The sequence below is a fragment of the Nomascus leucogenys genome, chromosome X (assembly GCF_006542625.1).
Source record: "Nomascus leucogenys isolate Asia chromosome X, Asia_NLE_v1, whole genome shotgun sequence".
NCBI classification, from domain to species: Eukaryota; Metazoa; Chordata; class Mammalia; order Primates; family Hylobatidae; genus Nomascus; species Nomascus leucogenys.
This window is the reverse complement of record NC_044406.1, coordinates 28,707,784-28,733,255: the sequence shown is the minus strand read 5'-3', so window position 1 is coordinate 28,733,255 and position 25,472 is coordinate 28,707,784. Positions and strand designations below refer to the sequence as shown.

At 45.3% G+C, this 25,472-nt stretch overlaps 3 protein-coding genes across 4 annotated transcripts; all 3 read right to left on the bottom strand.

The window, feature by feature from the left end:
- Positions 1-1,086: 1,086 nt before the first annotated feature.
- Positions 1,087-14,428, bottom strand: LOC100605860 (melanoma-associated antigen B1). Of its 2 annotated transcripts, none has more exons than XM_003261177.2 (3): positions 14,357-14,428; positions 11,768-11,872; positions 1,087-2,680 (listed from the first exon to the last, which is right to left on the bottom strand). In XM_003261177.2, exon 3 carries the CDS (start codon positions 2,618-2,620, stop codon positions 1,577-1,579), a length of 1,044 nt encoding a protein of 347 aa, XP_003261225.1. In that variant the 5' UTR covers positions 2,621-2,680; positions 11,768-11,872; positions 14,357-14,428; the 3' UTR covers positions 1,087-1,576. The 2 variants fall into 2 exon arrangements, with proteins under 2 accessions (XP_003261225.1, XP_012356354.1); XM_012500900.1 differs by having other exon boundaries at positions 11,779-11,872; positions 14,357-14,405.
- On the bottom strand, positions 13,974-16,297 carry MAGEB4 (MAGE family member B4). The gene has a single exon (XM_003261175.3). The coding sequence runs from the start codon at positions 16,026-16,028 to the stop codon at positions 14,985-14,987; it is 1,044 nt and encodes a 347-aa protein (XP_003261223.1). The 5' UTR covers positions 16,029-16,297; the 3' UTR covers positions 13,974-14,984.
- A 4,213-nt stretch (positions 16,298-20,510) lies between these two features.
- Positions 20,511-22,129, bottom strand: MAGEB3 (MAGE family member B3). The gene has a single exon (XM_003261174.2). It carries the CDS (start codon positions 22,073-22,075, stop codon positions 21,035-21,037), a length of 1,041 nt encoding a protein of 346 aa, XP_003261222.1. The 5' UTR covers positions 22,076-22,129; the 3' UTR covers positions 20,511-21,034.
- Positions 22,130-25,472: the final 3,343 nt, after the last annotated feature.

Sequence of the window (25,472 nt, the reverse complement as noted above, 5' to 3'; positions counted from 1 at the left end):
ACTGGCAAATATTGAGTCTTTAATGAATGGCAGTTATTACTATGATTATATTCACACAAGAAAGGCTAGTCTCATCTCTGGAAAATTTTTGTTTTGTCCAGGAATTGTCAGAGAACATTCAGTGCTTTAAAAAACCCACCAAATAAGCCAAAATGCTGCAAAACAAGTAACACTATGTAAATTCTCCCCATGAGCGAACATGTTATTTAATATGGGAGCAGGGACATCATCAGAATTCAACTCTAAGCTTATTGAGTTTATGTCAAGGACCAACGACTCCCCTCCCTCTGAGATTCCCTTCCTAAAAAACATTCTTATTTTCACTTATTTCATCACCAATAAGATCTAGCCCTACCTTGGAGTTTTGCCAAATTATACACGAGAAGACCTAATTAATGGAGTAGGCCCCGGCTGCACAAGCTTAGGGAAAAGAGTGTTAGCTTAGTGGCTTCTTGGCATCTCACCTCAAGGAAGTATAACCCTTATTTCTCAAACACTCTCTGGAGACAATGTGCATAAAACAACTAGTTTGTGCACTGTGTTTCACTGCCCTGGGATGAGAGCACTGTATTCTTCCACTCCTACTCCAGACACAGGTTCTCTCTGCTTTACCCACAATCCCAAAGTAACTGTTAAGGGCAGTTTCCCTTTCCAGGCTTAATCTCTCAACTCTAAGGCTCATGATCTGAGGGTTTGGCACCTTATGATTATCACAACCTCATCCAGTTCACCATGGAGCTAACTTAAAATGACCTCCGAATGAGGGACTTGCATTGTCCCACACCTCGAAGTGCCTTGGCTAGGAAATTAACACTTGACTGCTCTTGTCTGAACCTTCTCCCACCATTCTCACTTCTTTTTCTTTTTTTTAAGTGAGTGTTTTTTTATGTAAAAAAAAATCTGTACATGTTAGAGTGTATCTCACCATCTTCCTTAAATAATAACGGTCCTTAGACTAAAAATCTGTGTGCAGGGGAAGGGTCTTCTTTAACTTAGTACAATCACTACTATCACAGAGCCTTACAAAGAGCAGATGCTCAATTTATGGTGAGAATAAATGAGCCACTGAACAAGTAATATAATTTATTACTATTTATTTTATCCGCATTCTCGAAAAGGCTAAAAACAACCAGGTATGTAACTTTGGATTTTACAAAAACAAAAGTGAATGCAGAAAACAAAAACATGACATGCTTTGCTTACTCTTCCTCTATTTTAAGACTCCAACTATGTTGTGTGAGGTTCTTTCACACATTTCTGAGAAAATCTCTATTCTAAAGCTATGCTTTCTTCTTCTTGAACCCAAAAAAGATTCAAGGATTTCAAAAATATAGAATATCAAAACTCTTATGCTTAAAGCTGGTGGCACCAATAAATGTGTGATCCATGTCGCTCACAGACACAGATCCCAACTCTAAATAAACATTCTATTAAAAGAAAAACACTTGAAAGATACTAATGTTTAACAGGAACACAAAGGAGATATATATGATGATCTCTCTAGCCATATCTTGGCTGCTCACTACTTTAAAAGGTTGGCATCTTGCCACAAAAAGTGAACAATCTGCCTGAGTTCTCACATGGGGTGGGAGGACCTGCCGAATGGGGCCCTAGAACGCGCTCTGAAAGTTGTGGCAGTAGTGCGATGCCTGGCTCTAACACTGGATCGGACTTGGGCTCTCTCTTCCTCATCTCTCAAAGCCTCTTCATAATGGGATGGGAAGTCACGGGGAGTGCTACCATTCATCTTGGCCAAAAACTCAAGGACTTTCATCTTGGTGGTTTCAGCATAGGCTCTTGGACCCCATAGGAATTGATAGCGTGGGGGATCACTGTTGGGCACCTGCTTGTACTTCAGATATTTTTCCTGCACCAGATCTTGGGTGATGAACTTACGGGGTTCCCCATAGATTATGTGCTCCTCTCCATCATAGGCTCCCAACATATTCATGAATTTCCAGATCTCTTCCTCGGTGGCAGAGTTGCCATTTAAGAAGATCACACCCAGGAGAGGCATCAGAAGCCCATTCCTGGGAAAGTCCCAATCATTGCTCAGGTTTCCATCATTGGTGAGGTTTAGCTTACTGACGAGGGTGTAGGTGTGGCCACTAGGGTTGTCTTCCTTCAAATCAAGGCCAAAGACCAGCTCCAAGCGGCGAGAGGCTCCATTGAGGATCTCAGTGAAGTGATCCTTGTACTTTTCATCAACAACCTTCAGCATATCTGCCTTCATAATGGGCTCTCTCATTTTATACTTATGTAGCATGAAGTGCATCAGGATTCCTGCCTCCTCGGCTACAGGATCTTTGACTGAGCTCTCAGTGGATGTTGTGGCCTGGGAGAAACTTGCATTTTCCTCACCTTGGCATTTGGCACCTTCGTCAGATTTGGTACATGACACAGCCGCAGCAGCAGTGGTGGTGGGTGGAGCTCCCTGAGGCTTCTGGGGAATGCCAGCAGCAAGGGAACTGGTGGGAATATCCCCTAAAACAGGAGAGGAGGAGGGGCACTCCTCTTTCTCTGCTTCAGTGGCGTGAGCAACCTTGAGACCCTGGGTCTCCTCTCGCGCCTTGCGGCGTTTCTCACGAGCACGGAGCTTACTCTTCTGACCCCGAGGCATGGTAGCTGTGGTCAGGCAAAACAGGCAGGAGTGTGAGCAGAAGAGCAGGAGATGTGGGGCCTGAAGGAGAGAGAATGAGATCCTGTGAGTACTTGCAGCAGGGAGGTACCACCTTGGCTTTTAGAGAGCCACATCTGCTGGTTTTCTTGAGGGCATTGCTCTAGGAACCCACTGGATTCTTGTTGCCAACCCTGCCTGGGGCTGACTGGGTGACAGCAGAGGTTGGCAGTGTAAACTCCCTCTGTGTTCAAGGGCCCTCTCAATTCATATACAGGATCTTCATATCTACTCTTGGAAGGGCCTGGGACCTCCTTCCTGTGCTGCTCTGAAGCTGACACTTCAAAGCTCCCTGGAATCCACCAAAGAAAAATGAGGTACTGCTTCAGCCCACCATCCTTACCGGGGGCTGGGCGGGATGGCAGTGCTGACAGTTCTGTGGAACTCTCTCTGTCCTGGGCTAGTAGAACCTCAATCTTAATTCAGAGTCCTCATCTATATCTAAGTTCTGGGAACCTGTCTTCTGCTAACTGGTGCTGCATCTTCAGACCAAAGCTGTCACCTCCCTTAGACGTGATACAAAGAAATAAAGTCTCAGCCTGGCAACCCTTGGCCAAGGCCTTTGAGAGCTAAGTGCAGAGACAGGGCTAACATCATTGTTTTTCGTCTATTTGGGGTGGGGGTGGGGGGCTTGGGGGAATGGTACCTTCAGTCCACACCCATACTTTGACTCCCAGAAGGGCCTAGGGCTCTGTTCTCTCTACATCTGAGGGCACTTACTCATAGTAAGGCCTACATCTGCCTGAGACCCAATGGAGGAAATGAGGGTGGCTGTATCTGGTCACAATGCCCATATTCTCCAGAGGCTGAAAGCTGTGGCTGGTAGGTTGAAGCCCTGTGACGTGTAGTCCCACTCATGGTCCTCACTCAAGGTCTCCAGTTTGACTCCTGGGAGGACCTAAAATGCCTCCCACCCCTCCTGCTAACCCATCTGACTAAGACCTTCATTTCCCTGTTACTCCTGAAGAGGAATTTAGGGGCACTTCTGACATTTATGCTCGGGGCTTCCTAGCGCTGACATACAGAAGGACTCTGAGGGATCTCCACTGATGAGGTGGGAGTTCCCTCAAGTCCTCTCTATGAGGCCTGGCACAACCTGGAAATCCTCTCTCTACTGACCTGAGGCCCCTTATATCAGATTAAGATTCTCATTGCCTCATAGTCCCAAGATGAAAGAAAGCCTGAATCACATCCAGCCACCACGTCCTCTATGGGGCTCCACTGTTCTGGGGTCGTTGTTCTCTTTAGTCTTCACTCAAGCAGAGTCCGAGCTCCTCTCTAATCCCACTTGATTCTTCCAGGCTCAAACAAAAGCCTTCACCACTCTGAGTACCCAGGGCTAGTCCTGAGGGGATGACACATCTGGGTACTTCTGCCTGGGGTTTCCCAGAGCTGACAGGCAGTGGAACTTGGTGAAGCCCCACTCTCTAGGTCAACGCGCATCTCATTCCTCCCTCAGTGTCTTCTCTGTCTTGATCTAACGCCTATCCAGTCATACAAAGCAGCCCCCCACAACTCCCTGAGGAAGAAGTGAAACTTTTCCCGTCTGGCTACAATTGTCCATCATCTCCCAAGGATGAAAATCAGGAAGGAGGGTGGAACCAAGATGGTCGAATAGGAACAGCTCCGGTCTACAGCTCCCAGTGTGAGCGACACAGAAGATGGGTGATTTCTGCCTTTCCATCTGAGGTACTGGGTTCATCTCACTAGGGAGTGCCAGACAGTGGGTGCAGGACAGTGCGTGCAGCACACTGTGCGTGAGCCAAAGCAGGGCGACGCATTGATTCACTTGGGAAGCACAAGAGGTCAGGGAGTTCCCTTTCCTAGTCAAAGAAAGGGGTGAGACAGAGCACCTGGAAAATTGGGTCACTCACACCCTAATACTGCACTTTTCCAACAGGCTTAAAAAACGGCACACCAGGAGATTATATCCCGCACCTGGCTCAGAAGGTCCTACACCCATGGAGTCTCACTGATTGCTAGCACAGCAGTCTGGGATCAAACTGCAAGGCAGCAGCAAGGCTGGGGGAGGGGTGCCCTCCATTGCCCAGGCTTGCTTAGGTAAACAAAGCAGCCAGGAAGCTCAAACTGGGTGGAGCCCACCACAGCTCAAGGAGGCCTGCCTGCCTCTGCAGGCTCCACCTCTGGGGGCAGGACACAGACAAACAAAAATTCAGCAGGAACCTCTGCAGACTTAAATGTCCCCGTCTGACAGCTTTGAAGAGAGTAGTGGTTCTCCCAGCACACAGCTGGAGATCTGAGAACGGGCAGACTGCCTCCTAAAGTGGGTCCCTGACCCCCGAGCAGCCTAACTGGGAGGCACCCCCCAGTAGGGGCAGACTGACACCTCACACGGCCGGGTACTCCTCTGAGACAAAACTTCCAGAGGAACGATCAGGCAACAGCATTTGCGATTCACAAAAATCTGCTGTTCTGCAGCCACCGCTGCTGACACCCAGCCAAACAGGGTCTGGAGTAGACTTCTAGCAAACTCCAACAGACCTGCAGCTGAGGGTCCTGTCTGGTAGAAGGAAAACTAACGAACAGAAAGGACACCCACACCAAAAACCCATCTGTACGTTACCATCATCAAAGACCAAAAGTAGAAAAAACTACAAAGATGGGGAGAAAACAGAGCAGAAAAACTGGAAACTCTAAAAAAGCAGAGTGCCTCTCCTCCTCCAAAGGAACGCAGTTCCTCATCAGCAATGGAACAAAGCTGGATGGAGAATGACTTTGATGAGTTGAGAGAAGAAGACTTCAGAGGATCAAACTACTCCGAGCTACAGGAGGAAATTCAAACCAATGGCAAAGAAGTTAAAAACTTTGAAAAAAAATTAGACGAATGTATAACTAAAATAACCAATGCAGAGAAGTGCTTGAAGGAGCTGATGGAGCTGAAAGCCAAGTTTCAAGAACTACATGAAGAATGCAGAAGCCTCAGGAGCTGCTGCTATCAACTGGAAGAAAGGATATCAGTGATGGAAGATGAAATGAATGAAATGAAGTGAGAAGGGAAGTTTAGAGAAAAAAGAATAAAAAGAAATGAACAAAGCCTCCAAGAAATATGGGACTATATGAAAAGACCAAATCTACGTCTGATTGGTGTACTTGAAAGTGACGGGGAGAATGGAACCAAGTTGGAAAACACTGTACAGGTTATTATCCAGGAGAACTTCCCCAATCTAGCAAGGCAGGCCAACATTCAGATTCAGGAAATACAGAGAACGCCACAAAGATATTCCTCGAGAAGAGCAACTCCAAGACACATAATTGTCAGATTCACTAAATTTGAAATGAAGGAAAAAATGTTAAGGGCAGCCAGAGAGAAAGGTCGGGTTACCCACAAAGGGAAGCCCATCAGACTAACAGCTGATCTCTCGGCAGAAACTCTACAAGCCAGAAGAGAGTGGGGGCCGATATTCAACATTCTTAAAGAAAAGAATTTTCAACCCAGAATTTCATATCCAGCCAAACTAAGCTTCATAAGTGAAGGAGAAATAAAATCCTTTACAGACAAGCAAATGCTGAGAGATTTTGTCACCACCAGGCCTGCCCTAAGAGAGCTCCTGAAGGAAGCACTAAACATGGAAAGGAACAACCAGTACCAGCCACTGCAAAAACATGCCAAATTGTAAAGACCGTCTAGGCTAGGAAGAAACTGCATCAACTAACAAGCAAAATAACCAGCTAACATCATAATGACAGGATCAAATTCACACATAATAATATTAACTTTAAATGTAAATGGGCTAAATGCTCTAATTAAAAGACACAGACTGGCAAATTGGATAAAGAGTCAAGACCCATCAGTGTGCTGTATTCAGGAAACCCATCTCACGTGCAGAGACACACATAGGCTCAAAATAAAGGGATGGAGGAAGATCTATCAAGCAAATGGAAAACAAAAAAAGGCAGGGGTTACAATCCGAGTCTCTGACAAAACAGACTTTAAACCAACAAGGATCAAAAGAGACAAAGAAGGCCATTACATAATGGTAAAGGGATCAATTCAACAAGAAGCACTAACTATCCTAAATATATATGCACCCAACACAGGAGCACCCAGATTCATAAAGCAAGTCCTGAGTGATCTACAAAGAGACTTAGACTCCCACACAATAATAATGGGAGACTTTAACACCCCACTGTCAACATTAGACAGATCAACGAGACAGACAGTTAACAAGGATACCCAGGAATTGAACTCAGCTCTGCACAAAGTGGACCTAATAGACATCTACAGAATTCTCCACCCCAAATCAACAGAATATACATTTTTTTCAGCACCACACCACACCTATTCCAAAATTGACCACATAGTTGGAAGTAAAGCTCTCCTCAGCAAATGTAAAAGAACAGAAATTATAACAAACTGTCTCTCAGACCACAGTGCAATCAAACTAGAACTCAGGATTAAGAAACTCACTCAAAACCGCTCAACAACATGGAAACTGAACAACCGGCTCCTGAATGACTACTGGGTACATAACGAAATGAAGGAAGAAATAAAGATGTTCTTTGAAACCAACGAGAACAAAGACACAACATACCAGAATCTCTGGGACACATTCAAAGCAGTGTGTAGAGGGAAATTTATAGCACTAAATGCCCAAGAGAAAGCAGGAAAGATCCAAAATTGACACCCTAACATCACAATTAAAAGAACTAGAAAAGCAAGAGCAAACACATTCAAAAGCTAGCAGAAGGCAAGAAATAACTAAAATCAGAGCAGAACTGAAGGAAATAAGAGACACAAAAAACCTTTCAAAAAATTAAACTGGCACAAGACAGGGATGCCCTCTCTCACCACTCCTATTCAACATATTGTTGGAAGTTCTGGCCAGGGCAATCAGGCAGGAGAAGGAAATAAAGGGTATTCAGTTAGGAAAAGAGGAAGCCAAATTGTCCCTGTTTGCAGATGACATGATTGTATATCGAGAAAACCCCATTGTCTCAGCCCAAAATCTCCTTAAGCTGATAAGCAATTTCAGCAAAGTCTCAGGATACAAAATCAATGTACAAAAGTCACAAGCATTCTTGTACACCAATCACAGACAAAGAGAGAGCCAAATCATGAGTGAACTGCCATTCACAATTGCTTCAAAGAGGATAAAATACCCAGGAATCCAACTTACAAGGGACGTGAAGGACCTCTTCAAGGAGAACTACAGACCACTGCTCAATAAAATAAAAGAAGATACAAACAAATGGAAGAACATTCCATGCTCATGGGTTGGAAGAATCAATATCGTGAAAATGGCCATACTGCCCAAGGTAGTTTATAGATTCAATGCCGTCCCCATCAAGCTACCAATGACTTTCTTCACAGAATTGGAAAAAACTACTTTAAAGTTCATATGGAACCAAAAAAGAGCCCGCATCACCAAGTCAATCCTAAGCCAAAAGAACAAAGCTGGAGGCATCACGCTACCTGACTTCAAACTATACTACAAGGCTACAGTAACCAAAACGGCATGGTACTGGTACCAAAACAGAGATATAGATCAATGGAACAGAACAGAGCCCTCAGAAATAATGCCGCATACCTACAACTATCTGATCTTTGACAAACCTGATAAAAACAAGCAATGGGGAAAGGATTCCCTATTTAATAACTGGTGCTGGGAAAACTGGCTAGCCATATGTAGAAAGCTGAAACTGGATCCCTTCCTTACACCTTATACAAAAATTAATTCAAGATGGATTAAAGACTTACATGTTAGACCTAAAACCATAAAAACACTAGAAGAAAACCTAGGCAATACCATTCAGGACATAGGCATGGGCAAGGACTTCATGTCTAAAACACCAAAAGCAATGGCAACAAAAGCCAAAATTGACAAATGGGATCTAATTAAACTAAAGAGCTTCTGCACAGCAGAAGAAACTACCATCAGATTGAACAGGCAACCTACAAAATGAGAGAAAATTTTCGCAACCTACTCATCTGACGAAGGGCTAATAGCCAGAATCTACAATGAACTCAAACAAATTTACAAGAAAAATACAAACAACCCCATCAACAAGTGGGCAAAGGACATGAACAGACACTTCTCAAAAGAAGACATTTATGCACCCAAAAAACACATGAAAAAATGCTCATCGTCACTGGCCATCAGAGAAATGCAAATCAAAACCACAGTGAGATACCATCTCACACCAGTTAGAATGGCGATCATTCAAAAGTCAGGAAACAACAGGTGCTGGAGAGGATGTGGAGAAATAGGAACACTTTTACACTGTTGGTGGGACTGTAAACTAGTTCAACCTTTGTGGAAGTCAGTGTGGCGATTCCTCAGGGATCTAGAACTAGAAATACCATTTGACCCAGCCATCCCATTACTGGGTATATACCCAAAGGACTATAAATCATGCTGCTATAAAGACACATGCACACGTATGTTTATTGTGGCACTATTCACAATAGCAAAGACTTGGAACCAACCCAAATGTCCAACAACGATAGACTGGATTAAGAAAATGTGGCACATATACACCATGGAATACTATGCAGCCATAAAAAATGATGAGTTCATGTCCTTTGTAGGGACATGAATGAAACTGGAAACCATCATTCTCAGTAAACTATCCCAAGGACAAAAAACCAAACACCACATGTTCTCACTCATAGGTGGGAATTCAACAATGAGAACACATGGACACAGGAACGGGAACATCACACTCCAGGGGCTGTTGTGGGGTCGGGGGAGGGGGCAGGGATAACATTAGGAGATATACCTAATGCTAAATGACGAGTTAATGGGTGCAGCACACCAACATGGCACATGTATACATATGTAACAAACCTGCACATTGTGCACATGTACCCTAAAACCTAAAGTATAATAATAATAAAATTTAAATAAAAAAGAAAATCAGGAAGGAATTCCATGTTTCTTTCACTCTTATGGGATGAATGGTTCCCCCAGTTCTCAGGGTCTTCTTCTTGACTCCTGGAATTACCTAGGAATCGTCTAGCTGCTACCATAAGGCTGCCCCCTTTGATAAAGTTCCTCACTTCCCTGAGATGCTCTAGGAAGAAGTGAGTGAGACTCAGCATGTCACCATACCTGGATCTCCCAGGTCTCAGTGGGGATAGGGCTCTATCTGTGTTACCTCTTTCTTGGAGGGGGTCCCCTCATACTCCCTCAGTATCACCATCTTTTAGGAACTGGGCCTCCTCCCTGTACTAAACAAGGGCTTTCATGTTAAACCAAAGCCATTATGTACCTGAAACAGCCCCCTAAGGAAATGAGGGGCATCTCAACTTGAGAGTTCTAACCCTGGCTTCTAAGGAATGAACGCCAAGGTAAGACTGTGTTCCTGCCTGTTCTGGACTAAATGGTTACCTCATTCCTCATACAGAAATTGTACCTTGACACCTGTCTTGGCATATGACTCCTATCTCTCTACTGAACTGGGGCAGTGAGGCCTTAAACCAAGGCCCTCCTCTCTCTAAGACCATGAAGGCAGAAGCTGGGGAGTACTTGAGCCTGCCAGCTCTGGCCTGGGACTCCCAGGGACAGCATCAGGCCCAGTTGTCTCCCTTGTGTATTGAGTAGCCGCCATTTCCTCATTCAGTGTCTCCACCTCCACTCGGCACTCTTTCTGGGACTCCACCCATTGACTGGTCCTAAGACCATGCCCCTGTAGACAAAAGTTCTCATATTCCTTGGACCTAAGTTCACAGTCTTAGTGGGCCACATCCCACCAAGGCTGACTGGGGCCTGGGCGTGCCGACAGCAGGAGCGGGACTTTTTTTTTTTTTTTTTTTGAGACGGAGTCTCGCTCTGTCACCCAGGCTGGAGTGCAGTGGCGCAATCTCGGCTCACTGTAAGCTCCGCTTCCCGGGTTCACGCCATTCTCCCGCCTCAGCCTCCTGAGTAGCTGGGACTACAGGCGCCCGCCACCACGCCCGACTAATTTTTTGTATTTTTAGTAGAGACGGCGTTTCACCTTGGTCTCGATCTCCTGACCTCGTGATCCGCCCGCCTCGGCCTCCCAAAGTGCTGGGATTACAGGTAGTAGGGTTTAGGACTCCTCCCTCTATTGACTTGAGTCTATAAGCCTTAGGCCAAAGCCCTCGTCTCCCTAAGTTGCTGAAGAGACAGTCAGGGTGCTACCCATCCGGTTACCTGAGGCCTCTCAGGACCAAATGCAGAAGCGGGACTTAGAGGGGACCTCTTTATTACGGGTGGGGGTGGTCTCTTCAATTTACACTCAGGGTGCTCACCTTGACTCCCGACCAGTCCTGAGAATTCACCCTCGGCTGACCAGACGCTGCACCCCACCCCTTCAGCGCGCTCGGGTCCTCGCCTTCAAAAAGGAAGTGAGGATGCGTCACATCCGGCAGCCCGTGGCCTCCGGGCTGACGGCAGGGGTAGGACGCTACTGGACGTCACTGTTCTAGCGTTGCTGGTCCCTACGTCCCCACTAGGGGTCCTCACCTTAGTATCTAGCAGCCTGGGACGACTCCGCCTGCTGACCCAAATCCGCCAGCTTCCAAACAATAGCCCCCAAGGTGGAAATCTGAGCGTGCCACACAGGCCACCCCTGCCTGGGCCTCACAGGCCTGACAGCAGCGGCAGGGCTCTGTGAAAAGTCCCTTTTTGGGGAGAGGCCTTCTCATCAGCTCTCAGAGTCCTCACCATGACTCTGGTTTCCTCTCCAGGCGGAATTGAAGCTACTCCCTTCAGGCCCCACGCTCCCCATCCTCCCTGAGACCTTCCAGGCGGAAATGAGAGGCACCTTAGGTAGATAGCTCTGTCTGATGCCTCAAAACAGGGGATGAAAACAGGGGATGAATTCTGTGGGGCCTCGTCTGCTGGTGGAGTCCCCTCTTAACACTTAACAGCCCTACATTGATTCTTGTTAGGGTCTCGGCCTCTTCCCTCTGTAAAACTGAGGCTGCCCCAATTAGACGGAACCAGTCATCTCCCTGAGACTTTCCAGGCAGAAAACAGCCTGTCATCTCCGCCAAGGCTTCCTAGGGCTGACAGCATTGGGGACTTTGTGAGGCCATGTGGGTGCTACCCTTAGTCCACATTCAGGTCCTCACCTTGACAAGTGAGCAAACCTGTAACTTACCCTTTGTTTACCTGAACCTGCTCCTCTCACATCAAGGTCCTGTTTGCTGAGAATTTCGAGTTGGACTCCTGGATGATCTTCATATGATCACAGTCCTTTTGCAACCTGCAAAAACAGATAGTAAGGAAAGGACCCCATAGAACCCCACAGTTTTGGCTGGGTCCTTCCATCAGTCTTCATTTATGCTCCTCGCCTTTACATGTATCAGAACCTGGGACTCCTCTATCTACTGAACTGAGGTCACTCTCCTGAGGGTCTGGATGAACCCTTATGTTTTGGAGTGGTTTTCTCCCCACCATTCATTCATGAGGGTTCTCGTGTTGGCTTCTGTCTCTTGACCTAACTCTTCCAGAGAAATGTCACATCCCTGCAAAAATTTGACCAGTTTGCTCTTTGCAAACCTTGCGGAGAAGAGGTCCCTGTCCCAGAAGTGACGTGACGTTGGGAAACTGAAACAGAAGGTGGAGAGCCTAGGACAGATGTTGTGCTGTCAGGGAAAGAAAATGCTGATCTACTCCTTCACTTCACCAACCAAAGGGTAGTTCTAAAAGTTTTACTTTCTACAGAAAAGGGTGGAACCAGATGATTTTTGTAATCTTTTGATCTTTTGAAGCTATGCAATTTTGCTTCTTTCGGTGATCACATTGTCACCGACTATTATTTCTTTTTCTCTTTAATTCGCATCTGTCAATTATTTTGGTATTCTTCTTGCTCTGGTTATGTATTCCAATCCAGTGTTTAGAGTACAGAGACCTCTTCTTTCTTACCTGAGACACACTTTGGGGTTGTAGAAGAAAATGAATTAAGCAATTCACAATAAGCTTCAGTTTGGGAGGAGTGGAACAGTGTGGGCTCTAGAGGAATTCAGACCAGCAGTCTAGTTCCAGCCCTATCACTTACTAGCTGTGTGAACTTGGGCACATTACCAAACTCTATGAGCCTCAGGCTCTACATCTGTGAAATGGGCTTGATAAGCCTTGTCTTGTAGGACTGGTGGAATGTGGTGAAAGTGTGCAAAGCCCTTGTGTGCACTGAGACTTTAAACAATACTTGTTATTACTATGATTATTTCAACTACAGAAGAAATCATCTTCCCTGCTGATTTTCTTTAAGTCCAAGAGATAACAAAGAATATAGAGCATTCTAAGACATGGAACAACAAATCAGCCCAAAACGCAGCTTACAAAGAAACTCTAAATAACTTTTCCATATTAAATCATATTTTGAGTGTGGAGTTGTCTTTCTCAGCTGAAAGCAACTCAAACCTTCTAGGGTTTGGTTCAATGACCAACTCTGGCCTTTCATCCAAACGACTCTTGTTTTCATTCACTTTACCACCATCAAAAATCTAGATCTCCCTTAGAATTTGCAAAAACACATGAAAGGAAAAAAAATTCCTTTTAATGGAATGGGTTCTGGCTCCCCAGCTGATAGCAGAGTATTAGCCCAGTGGCTTATGAGTTTCCAGTCTTAAAGGAGTATCACTTTTATTTCTCAGAAACATCCTGGGGACTACGTGCATAAAACACCTAGTTTGTCTACTGGATTCACTTCACTTGCACTGGGACAAGAGCACCAGCCACTTTCAATCTCTGCTGCAGGCAAAGATTCCCTCTGGTTTTTCCACAATCCCAAAGTAACTGTTAAAGGCAATTTTTCATTCCAGTCTCCATCTCTCAAGTGTGAGATCCACCATCTGAGTGTGTGACCCCTGCTCAGTGCGCCCCATCTAGGCACTATGCCAGGACATAAAATTACCTCCTATTGCAGTATGTTCAGTTTCCCGAAGTCTCAATTACCTTGCTTAGGGCATTTACACTAGATTCCGCTGCTGGAAACACCCCCACCTTCTTTCTTATCCCCTCTTTTCACCTGTCTTTAGGTCTTAGGGAGTATCTCATCACCTTCATTATATGATAGCTTCTGTTGGATTCTAAAATTCTATGGGCAGGGATTGGGGTTTTTTTGTTGTTTGTTTGTTTTTTGTTTTCTTAGCTTATCCGGTGCTAGCCAGGAGCCCTCCACAGTACAGCTGCTCAATTAACATTTGGACAATTAAAGTGTAAGTGACCAGGAAGTCAAATGTATTGCTATTTAATTTCCCCCACATTCCTGAAAAAGCTAAGCCAATCCGGGTACATATACTTCAGTTTTACAAAGAAAGACTAAAAAGAATAAAACAAAGCAAGAACTGACCACATTTTACTTTTTTTTCTCTACTTCTTCGTCCCACCAACTTTATTGCAAGGTAATTTCCTTTTTACAAATTCCATATTCCAATGCCATATTATCTTGTTCTAGATCACAGAAAAAGACTTAAAAATTTTTAAATTGCTTTACATAATGCAAAATTTCTCACTCTCCAACCTGATATATTTTAATAAATTAGTGATTCATGCCATTCATAAACTTAGATTCTGAAACTAAATAAATCTACAATTTAAAAAAAGGACACTGAAAAACAGGAAAAAGAAAAGATAAATCATTTTACATACAAATATGTTATATATGGTGTTCCCACCAACTCCCCTTTGGCCCTCCATTAATTAGAAGGTTAAGTGTTTTCTTAATCAAAAGTAAAGAATATACCTCAGACTTCACAAGGAGTGGGAGACACTGCTGGACACCACACTGAAACATGCCAGGCCCAGTTGCAACACTGTCTCTGGCTCTCTCTCCCTCATCTCTCAAAGTCTTCTCTTAATGGAGGGAAGACAATGGGGACACTGTCAGTCATTGACCTTGGCCCAGGCCTCCACATTCTTGAATAATCTAAGCAAACCAGGTATGTAACTTTTAAATTTATGAACAAAAAAGACTGAACTGAGTAAGATGAACCACAAATAAAGCAACTTTTACTTCTCTTTCTATCTTCAGAGTCTACCTATTTTACTGTGGAGTTATTTTAAATTTCTAAGGAAAACCTTACTCCCATGCCATGTTATTTTGCTCTGTATCACAAAAATTATTTCAGGATTTTCTATTTGTATTTCAAAAACAAAATTCTTATCACTAAACCAACCTGATAAACAGCAATAAATGTGTGATGCAAGCCATTTCTAAATTTATATTCTGAATCTAAATAAACTTTCTATTTTAAGAAACATCATCACTGGAAAATACAACAAAGAGATAAATCAACGAGTTATTCATGCATCACAGGAACAGAGAAAACAGCAGGTCTTTCAACCACAAAGTGAACAATTTGCCTTAGATCTCACATGGGGTGGGAAGAGCTGCTGGATGTGGCCCTGGAATACGCGCTAGTCATGGCTGTAGTGCCACGCCTGGCTGCAACTCTGGGCCGAGCTCCGGCTCTCTCTTCTTCATCTCTCAAAGCCTCTTCATAAAGGAGTGGGAAGTTATTGGGGGTGGTGTCATTCACCTTGGCCAAAAACTCCAGGACTTTCATCTTGCTGGTTTCTGCATAAGCTCTTGGACCCCACAGAAATTGATAGCGTGGGGGATCACTGTTGGGCACCTGCTGGTATTCCAGATATTTTTCCTGCACCAGATCTTGGGTCATGAGCTTTCGGGGTTCCCCAAAGATAAGGTGCCTCTTTCCATCATAGATCCCCAACATATTCAGGAATTCCCAGATTTCCTCTTCACGGGCACAGTTGCCATTTAAGAAGATCACACTCAGTAGAGGCATCAGAAGCCCGTTCCTCGGAAGGGTCCAGGCACTGCTCTGGTTTCCATCGTTGGTGGGGCCTAGCATGCTGACGAGGATGTAGGAGTGAGTGGTGGGGTTGACCTCCTTCAACGCAAGGCCAAAGACCAGCTCCGTGCGCTGAGAGACTTTCCTGAAGATCTCAGGGAAGTGCTCCTTGTACTTTTTGCTGATGATCTTCAGCATTTCTGCTTTTGTAGTGGGCTCCTTCATTTTATACTTGTACAGCAGGAACTGCACTAACATCTTCATCTTCCTGGTTAGAGGATCTTTGAGTGATCTCTCAGTGGATGTTGAGGCCTGGGAGGAACTTGCATTTTCCTCATCTTGGCTCTCGTTGCCTTCATCAGATCCAGTGCATGACATAGCTGCAGCAGCAGGGGTGGTGGGTGGCTCTCTCTGAGGCTTCTGGGGAATGCCAAAAGCAAGGGAGCTGGAGGGAGTATCCCCCAAAACAGATGAGGAAGAGGAAGGAGACTCTTCTTTCTCTGCTGCAGTAGCCTGACCAACCTTGAGATCCTGAGTCTGAGCACGGGTCCGCTGGCGTTTCTCACGGGCACGGAGCTTACTCTTCTGACCCCGAGGCATGATGGCTGTGGTTAGGCACAGCAGGCAGGAATGTAGGCAGAAGGGCAGGTGATGTGGTTCCCGGAGAAGAACAAATGAAATCCTGAGAACACCTTCAGCAGGCAGATGCTACCTTGGCTTTTCAGAAGCCGCCTCTGCAGGATTCCTTGAGAACACTGCTCTAAGTTTTCACTGGGCTATTGTTCCTAGTCATTCTGTCCCCTGAGAAGCCAGCTGAGGAAGTTACAATGTGCCTTAGGCTGCAGCTTGCCAACCCTGCCTGGGGCTGACTGGGTGACAACAAGGCTCGCAGTGGGGCTTTCTGTGTTCTGGCTTGGAGAGGATCCACTCTGATTACCTTTATAATTATCATGTCAGCTCTTGGCAGGGCCTGAGCCACCCTCTACTGGTGTTCTGAAACTGACTCTTTAGTTTTCTGGGACCCAGATGAGGGACGTCTAGGGGCCCCTCAACCCACCACCCCTGCCTAGAAGCATTTAGTGCTCTCTCTGTCCTGGGCTCTTTAGGTCCCGAGTTTGCACTCAGGATCCTCATCTGGATTCCATGCAGGGTTGTGGACTGTCTCTTCTGCTGACTGATAACTGCAACTTCAGACCAAGAATTTCATCTTTTCTGGTTCTGATATAAAATGTGATGGGCATCTATGAAAGAAAATAATTGATAATCTGGACTTTGCTAAATTAAAACTTCTGCTCTGCTAAAGATACCACAAAGAGAATAAGATAACTCCCAGGTTGGGAAAAAATTATTTTCAAAAGACATATCTGGTAAGGGACTATTAACCAAAACATACAAAAATGTCTTAAAACTGAACAATAAGAACTGACCAACCCTATTAAAAATAGACAAAAGATCTAAACAGGCACCTCAACAAATAATATATACGGAAGGCAAATACGTACATGAAATGATGGTCAACATCACATATCATTAGAGACTTGTAAATTAAAACAATAATGTGATACCACTACATACCTATAAGAATGGTCAAAATCAAAAACACTGATAACCTCAAATACTGATGAGGATGTGGAGCAACAGGAGCGCACCGTCATTGCTGGTGGACATGCAAAATGATACAGCCACTTTGGAAGACAGTTTGTAAGTTTCCTACAAAGCTATGCATACTCTTATCATATGATCTAGGAAGTGCGCTCCTTGTTATTTAGCCAAATGAGTTGAAAACGGTATGTCCACAAAAAAAAAAAAAAATCTGCACACAAACGTTTATAGTAGCTTTATTCATAATTGCCCAAACTGGGAAGCAACCAATATGTCCTTCAGAAGGAGAGTGGAGAAATTAACAGAATAAAATATTATTCAGCACTAAAAGGGAATGAACTGTCAAGCCGCAAAGAGACGTGGATGAAACTTAGATACATATTACAAAGTGAAAGAAGCCAATTTGGAGAGTCTACACATTGCATAATTCCATCTATATGACATTCTGGAAAAGGCAAAAGTATGGAAACAGTACAAAGTTCAGTGGTTTCCAAGGGTTGGGGAGAGTGAGAGATAAATAGATCAGGCACAGAGAACTTTTAAGGCAGTAAAACAATTCTGGATGATTCTATGGTGGTAAACATATGTCATTATACATTTTTAAATATTAAAACCACAGAATGTGCAGCATCAGGAATGAATCCTAAACTACGGACATTGGGTGATAATGATGTGTCCACGTATTCTCAATTGTAACAAATGTTTCACCCTGGCTTGGGAGGTTGATATGAAGGAGGCTGTGTCTGTGGGAGGACAGGATGCCTATGAGACTCTGTGCTTTCTGCTCAGTTTTGCTGTGAACGTAAAACTATTCTACAAAAGAAGGTCAATTATTAAAAAAATAAAAAAGTGATGGTGAGTCCTCAGCCTTACATGTTGCTCTGGCAATTTAAGAGTTATGCAGGGGGTGGACTCTGTCGTCCTCTCTATTCAGAGGTGAGCAGTCCCCTCAGTTCTCATTCGGTTTCCTTGATTTGGCTCCTAGCAGATCCTGGGGCTCCCCTCTTTTTTGACCTGAAGACCTCTCCGTTTAAAAGGCCTGCACATCCCTGAGATCTGATAGGAGGAAGAGGGTGGCCTTATCTGGCCACAACTGACCATAGTCTCCCAAAAGTGGCAGCTGTGGTAGACAGGTTGTGGTCTTGCGGTGGATTGTCCTACTCAGGTCCTAACTCAGGATCCTAAATCTCACTCACAGGAAGGCTTAATATTCCTCCCTTTGCTGAGCTGGGATTGCCCACCTCAGAACAAGACCTTCACTTCTCTGTTACTACTGAGGATATGAGGGTGCCTCTGTCTGACATTCATGCCTAAATCTCTCAGAAATGACAATAGGGAGGATTCTGTGGGATCCCCACTGATAGGGGTTTGGTGGTTCCTGCACTCTTCAGGGTACTCACTTTACTCCTGGCACACATTAGGTATCCTTCCTCTATGGACCTGAGTCAGCCAGGACTTCCTCTATGGACCTGAGTCAGATCATGGTCTTTACCTTCTTAAGACCTCTGGAGTAGAAATCAGGTTCAACCACATCCTGTCAAGTCTATCTGAGTGAGTGCTTCCCTCATTCTTCATTCAGGGTCCTCAACTTGGTATGTGTCAGAGAATGGGACTCCTCCCTCTACTGACCTGAGATGCAGGAACTCACAAGTCCCTGAGAACCTTGAAGAATAAGTGGGGAGATGCTCAGGCTAAGAACTCTGTCTGGCATGTTGTTCTGCTCAGTCCTCCTATATGAAGGTCTTTATCTTGGCTCTTGTCCCTTAATTAATGACTTCCTGGGAAATGCCACATCCCTAAAAATTCTTGATCAGTTTCCTACAATAAATCTTGCAGACAATGCATCCCTGTCCCAGGAGTGATGTAAGATAGGGAAGCTGTAACACAAAGCAGAAGCCCGAGGATAGAAGTCATACTGTCAGAGAAAAAAAAAAATTAATCTATTTCTTCTCTTTACCACCCTCTTCTGTATTTCTCTTGGAAAAGATTTAACTTCCTATAAAAAGGGGGACAGTCCAGAATTTTAGAATGTGACCCCATGATCTTTTGAGTTTATCTGACTTTGCGTATGTAATCTTATTGTCACCAAATATTATCTTTCTCTCCTTAATTCACACCTCTCGACCATTTTGGTAATTTCCTTGCTCTGGTTCTGTATTTCAGTCCAGCAGATTGGGTACAGAATCTTTTCATCACTTGATGTACGTTTGGGAGTAGTGAGAAGAAAAGTGAATAAGGGGACACAGTCAGTCTCAGGTTGGGAGGCATGGAACAGAGTGTGCTTTACACTAATTCAGACTGGGGGTCTTGTCCCAGTCCTGTCACTTACCAGCCATGTGAAATTGGACACATTAATAGACCGTGGGCTTCAGGCTTTTTATCTGTGAAGTGGGTTTGATAAGCTCTGTTTTGTAGGACTGGTAAAATGTATACAATGTATGTAAAGTGCTTGAGATGTATTGAGACATATAATAGTGCCAGTTCTTATGATTAATTTGTACCCTGACATTGCAATCTACTACATTAGGACTTATTTTTCAATGCAGGAGATGTCAGAGATTATACCATATTCTAGGACAAAGAAAGCCCTATCAGATAAAGTGCTACCTAGAAAGGAAAACTAAATAATATTTCCTTATTACTTGATAGATCATTCAATATTAGTATGAGGTCGACTTCCTCATGCAACACAGATTCTAAAATGAGTTTCAAGGACCAAAAACTTCCCTCTCTCTCAGCTATCCTTCCATCTAAACCACTTTTATTTTGATTCATTTAACCACCTCTCAAAATCTAGACCTTGCCTAGAGTTTGCCAAATCACACGTGAGGTAACCTAATTGAATGTGCTTTTAATGGAACAGGCTCTGGATCCCCCAGCCCAGGGCAAAGAGTGCCAGCACAGTGGCTTCTGGGCCTCCCACCTCCCTTGAGGGTATTACCCTTATTTCTCAGAAACTGGCTGGAGATGATGTGCACAAAACACCTAGTGTGTGCTGTGTTTATTTGTACTGGGACAAGAGCACAGGACACATTCCTACCCCAAATTCTCCCTGATTTATCCATGATCCCAAAGTAACTGTTAAGAACTGTTTCCTATTCCAAGCTTTGTCTCGCACCTCTGAGAGGCAACTTCTAAAAGCCTGGCCCCTGCTCACCTTTCCCACAGCCTCATCCAGCCCACCATGGAGCCTCACCTAGATTAACTCCCATTGAGGGACCTGCACTTTCCTTAGGCCCAACACCGCCTTGATTAGATAATTCATACTTGACTGTTCTCATGTGGAACCACCTCCCTCCCTTCTTATCATGTATCCTTTTGGTTTTAGAGTGTATATCACCATTTTCCTTAGATGATAGCTGCTTCTCGACCTTATAATTTTAAGGTCAGTTGCTAGGTCTTCTTTTTCTTAGCCCTCCCAGTATTAGCATGGATCCTTCCAAGAGCAGATGCTCAATTAACACTTAGAGAATGAATGTGTCAGCATGAGGTCTAATTTATTATGATTTAACTCTACATTCTTAAGTAAGCCAGACATATATGGTTATTTATCTTTCATTTTCTTAAAACACAGAGTAAAAGCATTTAGGAAACCAAATATTGACCATCTTCCACTCTTTCTCTATTTCTTAGTGCCATACATTTTACTGCTGACTTTTTTTTTTAACATTTTCAAGGAAATGCTTATTCTAATTCCAAGTTATCTTGCACCAGATCACTAAATAAGATAGAACTTTTCTCAATCTGTTTTACAAAACAGCAAAATTTTTACTCTTAAACAACAAATGTGACCAATATCAATCCTAAACTTAGATTACAATGTTAAATAAAAGGAACATTTGAAAAATATGCCCCCAAATACAGATAAATCTTCAAATTATCCATTTAGAACAGAAACAAAAGGTATTATACAGTGTGTTCCCTCCAGTAACACCCAGTCCTTCACTCCTTGGAACAGTGACTGCCCTCTTTAACCACAAAATGCAAAATTTGCTTCAACTTCACTAGGCGTGGGAAGAGCTGCTAGCCTTGGCCTTGGAACGCTTTCTGCCTATGGCACTACTGCCATCATTGAGCATAGCTGCAGCTTGGACTCTTTCTTCCTCATCTCTCAAAGCCTCTTCATACCAGAACTGGAACGCGCTAGGGACAGTTTGATTGACCTTGGCCCAAAACTCCAATACCTTCATCTTGCTGGTTTCAGCATGGGCTCTTGGACCCCACAGGAATTCATAGCGTGCAGGATTACTGTTGGGCACTTGTCGGTACTCCAGGTATTTAAGCTTCACCAAATCTTGGGTGATGAGCTTTCTGGGCTCCCCAAATATGAAGTGTTTCTTCCCAGCATATATTCTCATCTTGTTCAGGAATTCCCAGATCTTCTCCTCAGCGGCACAGTTGCCCTTCATGAAGATTATGCCTAGAAGATTCAGCAGGAGACCTGTCTTGGGAAACCCCCTGCCATGAGTCACCATCCCATTGTTGGGGAGATCCATTTTGCTGACAAGGACATAGGAGTCCTTGGTAGAATCAACTTTCTTTAAATCAACACCAAATACCACCTCCATGTTGAAAGAAGCTTTTTTAAGGATCTCAGGGAAGCGATTCTCATAGCTTTTTTGGACAATTTTTAGCATATCTGCTTTCATAATGGGCTTTTTCATTTTGTACATTTCCATCAGGAACTGCACCAACATATTTGCCTTCATGGTTAGAGGGTCTGTGCGAGACCTCACAGTGGAGGATAGACCCTGAGAGAAGCTTTGCTTTTTCTCAATTTTGCTGTTGGCTCCCTTGCATGACTTTTTGTAAGAAACATCTACAGATGTAGTGGTGGATAGTGCTCTCTGAGGCTTCTTGAGAGCACTACCTGACCTACCAGTAGACTTTTTCTGGATAGTAGCCCCCAAAACAAGAGGGGATGAAAAGGACACTTTTTTCTTGTTAGTTGCAGTGATCTGAGCACCCTGGTGATCCTGGGTCTGACCCCGGGTCTGCTGGCATTTCTCACGTGCACGGAGCGTACTCTTCCGACCCCGAGGCATGATGGCTGTAGTCAGGAACAGCAGGCAGGAGTGTCAGCAGAAGGGCAGGTGATACAGGCACCTGGAGGAGAGAGAGAAAGAGAGGGTATGAGCGCCTTCAGCAGAGAGGTACAACTTTGGATTTAAAAGAAGGCCGCCTCTGCAGTTTTCTGTGAGAGCACTGCTCTAGAAACCCAGAGGGCTTCTGTTCTGATCAGTTTGTCCTCTGAGAACCCTGTGAAAGTAATTAGAGTGTGCCTTAGGCCACAGCCTGCCAGCCCTGTTCTGTGTATACTGGGACTGAGAGCAGCCGTGGCATGTCTAGTCCTTCTGGATCTCCTTTTACTCTGGGGTAGGAGGTTTCTCTCAGTTCACATTCAGGACCATCATAAAAACTGTCAGGGCTGGGTCTCCTCCCCTGTGCTGCACTAAATTTGACACCTCCAGCAAATGTCCTCATCTCCTTGGGACCACCTAAGAGGAGGTGAAGGAATGTCTCAGCCTTACCACCCCTGACAGGAGGAACTAGGTGCTAACAGCATTGTGGAGTCCTACTCTTTCCTGGGCTTAATGGGGTCCTGACACCTCATTCATAGTCCTCATCTTGTCTCTAGATAGGACCTAGGACAGCTGCCTCTGCTCAGCTGATGCCCCTCACTTTAGATAAAGGCTCTCAGCAACCTAATGCCATTAAAAGAAGGTGAGTTCGGCCGGGCGCGGTGGCTCACGCTTGTAATCCCAGCACTTTAGGAGGCCGAGGCGGGCAGATCATGAGGTCAGGAGATCGAGACCACGGTGAAACTCCGTCTCTACTAAAAATACAAAAAAAATTAGCCGGGCGTGGTGGCGGGCGCCTGTAGTCCCAGCTACTTGGAGAGGCTGAAGCAGGAGAATGGCGTGAACCCGGGAGGTGGAGCTTGCAGTGAGCCGAGATTGCACCACTGCACTCCAGCCTGGGCGACAGAGCAAGACTCCGTCTCAAAAAAAAAAAAAAAAAAAAAAGAAGGTGAGTTCACATACACCTGGACCTTCATGCCCAGCCTCGTCAGTGCTGCAAGTGGGGAGTGGGGGGCTCTTTGTTGTCTCTTCTTTATATGGGAGGAGTTGTATCACTAGTCTTCATTCAGGGTCCTCACTCTGACCCCTGTAAGGCTCTGGGTCTCCTCACTCTTCCCTCTGCAGAACTGGGGCATGTAATTAGTTCAACCTTTCTGGCACTCTGTAGGCAGTAAGGGGGGCTGATGTTATTCCAAGGCTTCCCGGAGCTAAGAGAAGAGGCATAATTTGTGGGACTCTACTTTTTAGAGAGAGTGTTCCCTTTAGTTTTCTCTCAGGTCTCTGACCTTGACTCCTAGTAGGATGTGGGACACTTCCCTCCATTAACCTAAGTCCTCCAGCCTCAGAACAAGGCCCTAGACAGGGAAGTCAGGGACCCCTCACCTATGAATACCTTTGCCTGGAGCTTGCAAAATGAGTGCAAGGACATTGTTTGTGTTGACACCTCTATTGCAGAGAGATTCCTTCATTAGCACTCAGGGCCCTCACCTTGACTCCAGTTAGGACCCAAGTGTCTCTTCCACCTGCTGAACTGGGGCTACTTTCTTAGACCAAGGCCCTTCCCTCCCTGAGCCTTTCCAGGTAGCTATCTGTCAGACAGCTTTCAAGGTATTCCCAGGGAAGACTTTGGGGCAGGATTTACTGTGGCCCTCTTTGTTATAGGTTGGGGGATGGTGGTCCCTTTCATTCACATTCAGGGTCCTGATCTTGACTCCAGATAGTCCAAGGAATTCACCCTCTGCCGAAGGGATGCCGTGCCCCTCACCTCCAGATCCTCCCCTTCATTCAAAGCACTTCCAAGGAAGTGAGGAAGAGCCTTATCTGTTCACAGCTTCCTGGGGTCTGATGGCTGACAACAGGGGTGGAACTCCATGAGACTTCACTGTTTTGGAGTTGCTGGTCCCTAGATTCTCATTCAGGGTCTTCACCTTGGTATCTTATCACAGCCTGAAATTTCTCCCTCTACTGACCTGAGTTCGCCAACCTCCAAATAAAACCCTCATCTCCCTGAACACTTCCCTCCCTGGACGGGGAAGTCAGGGCCTCCGCTTATGACTACACTTGTCTGGAGCCTTCTAAACTGGCTAGCAGCAGTGAGACCTTGTCTGAAAAAAAAAATAAAAAAAATTAAAAAGACAAGGACCACTGGTGCTAACCAGGGGGATGCTAACCAGTAGGGCTGCTGCTGCTTTCTGTTGACGCCCCTACTGGGAAGAGATTCCGTACTTTAGCACTCGGAGACCTCACCTTGGCTCCAGTTAGGGTCCAGGTCCCCTCCAGCTGAATAACTGGGGCTGCTCCCTTAGTGAAAGACCCTCCCTCTGGGAGCCTTTCGAGACAGAACTCAACTAGGACCTCCCAGGGTCAACCACAAGGGTGAGACGTTGTGGGTCCCCTTTTGTAATGGGCAGGGAGTTGTCCCTTCAGTCCCCGCCGAGGGTTCTTACCTTTACTCTGGATCAGTTCTAAGAATTCACGCTAGGCTGCGGACCTGACTGAAGCTATTGCACCTTGTCAGGCCAACGGCCTCACTTTCAAAGCGGAAGTGAGGGTGAGCCACATCCTGCTCGGGGTCCCCGAGGGCTGACAGCAGGGGGTGAGACGCTGGGACCCCACTGCTCTGGAGTCAGTGGTCCCTAGGTCCTTATTCAGGGTTCTCACCTTGACACTAAGTGGAGCAGAGTAACACCTCTACTGAGCGAAGTCCGCCAACCTCCAATATCCTCCCCTCCCATAGTCCCTAGGGGGAAGTCTAGGCATGTTATCGGACCATGTCCTGGGGCTTCAAAGACCTGAAACAGGGTTAGGGCTTTTGGTAGGCCCCTCTTTTGGAGAGAGGTTCCCTGGTTAGCACCAGTGGGCCTCATATTTCTTTCTTTCTTCTTTTTTTTTTTTTTTTGTGATAGGGGCTCTCTCCGTCTTCCAGGCTAGAGTGCAGCCGCGCAATCTTGGCTTAACACAACCTCCACCTCCCAGTCCTCGAACTCCTGTGCTTAAGCGATGAGGCTGGCTTCGTCCTCCCAAAATGTTGGGATTACAAGCGTGAGCCAGAGCCCTGCCTTAAAATTAAAAAAAAGAAAAAAAGTTTATATTTATTTATTTATTTATTTTGAGATAGAGTCTCGCTCTGTCACCCAGGCAGGAGTGCAGTGGCGCCATCTTGGCTCACTGCAACCTCTGCCTCCTGGGTTCAAGCGATTCTCCCGCCTCTGCCTCCTGAATAGCTGGGACTACAGGTGTGCCCCACCACGCCCGGCTAATTTGAGACAGTGTCTCCCTCTGTCCCCCAGGCTGGAGCACAGTGGCGTGACCTGGGCTCACTGCAGCCTTGACCCCTAGGGCTTAAGCGATCCTCCCACCT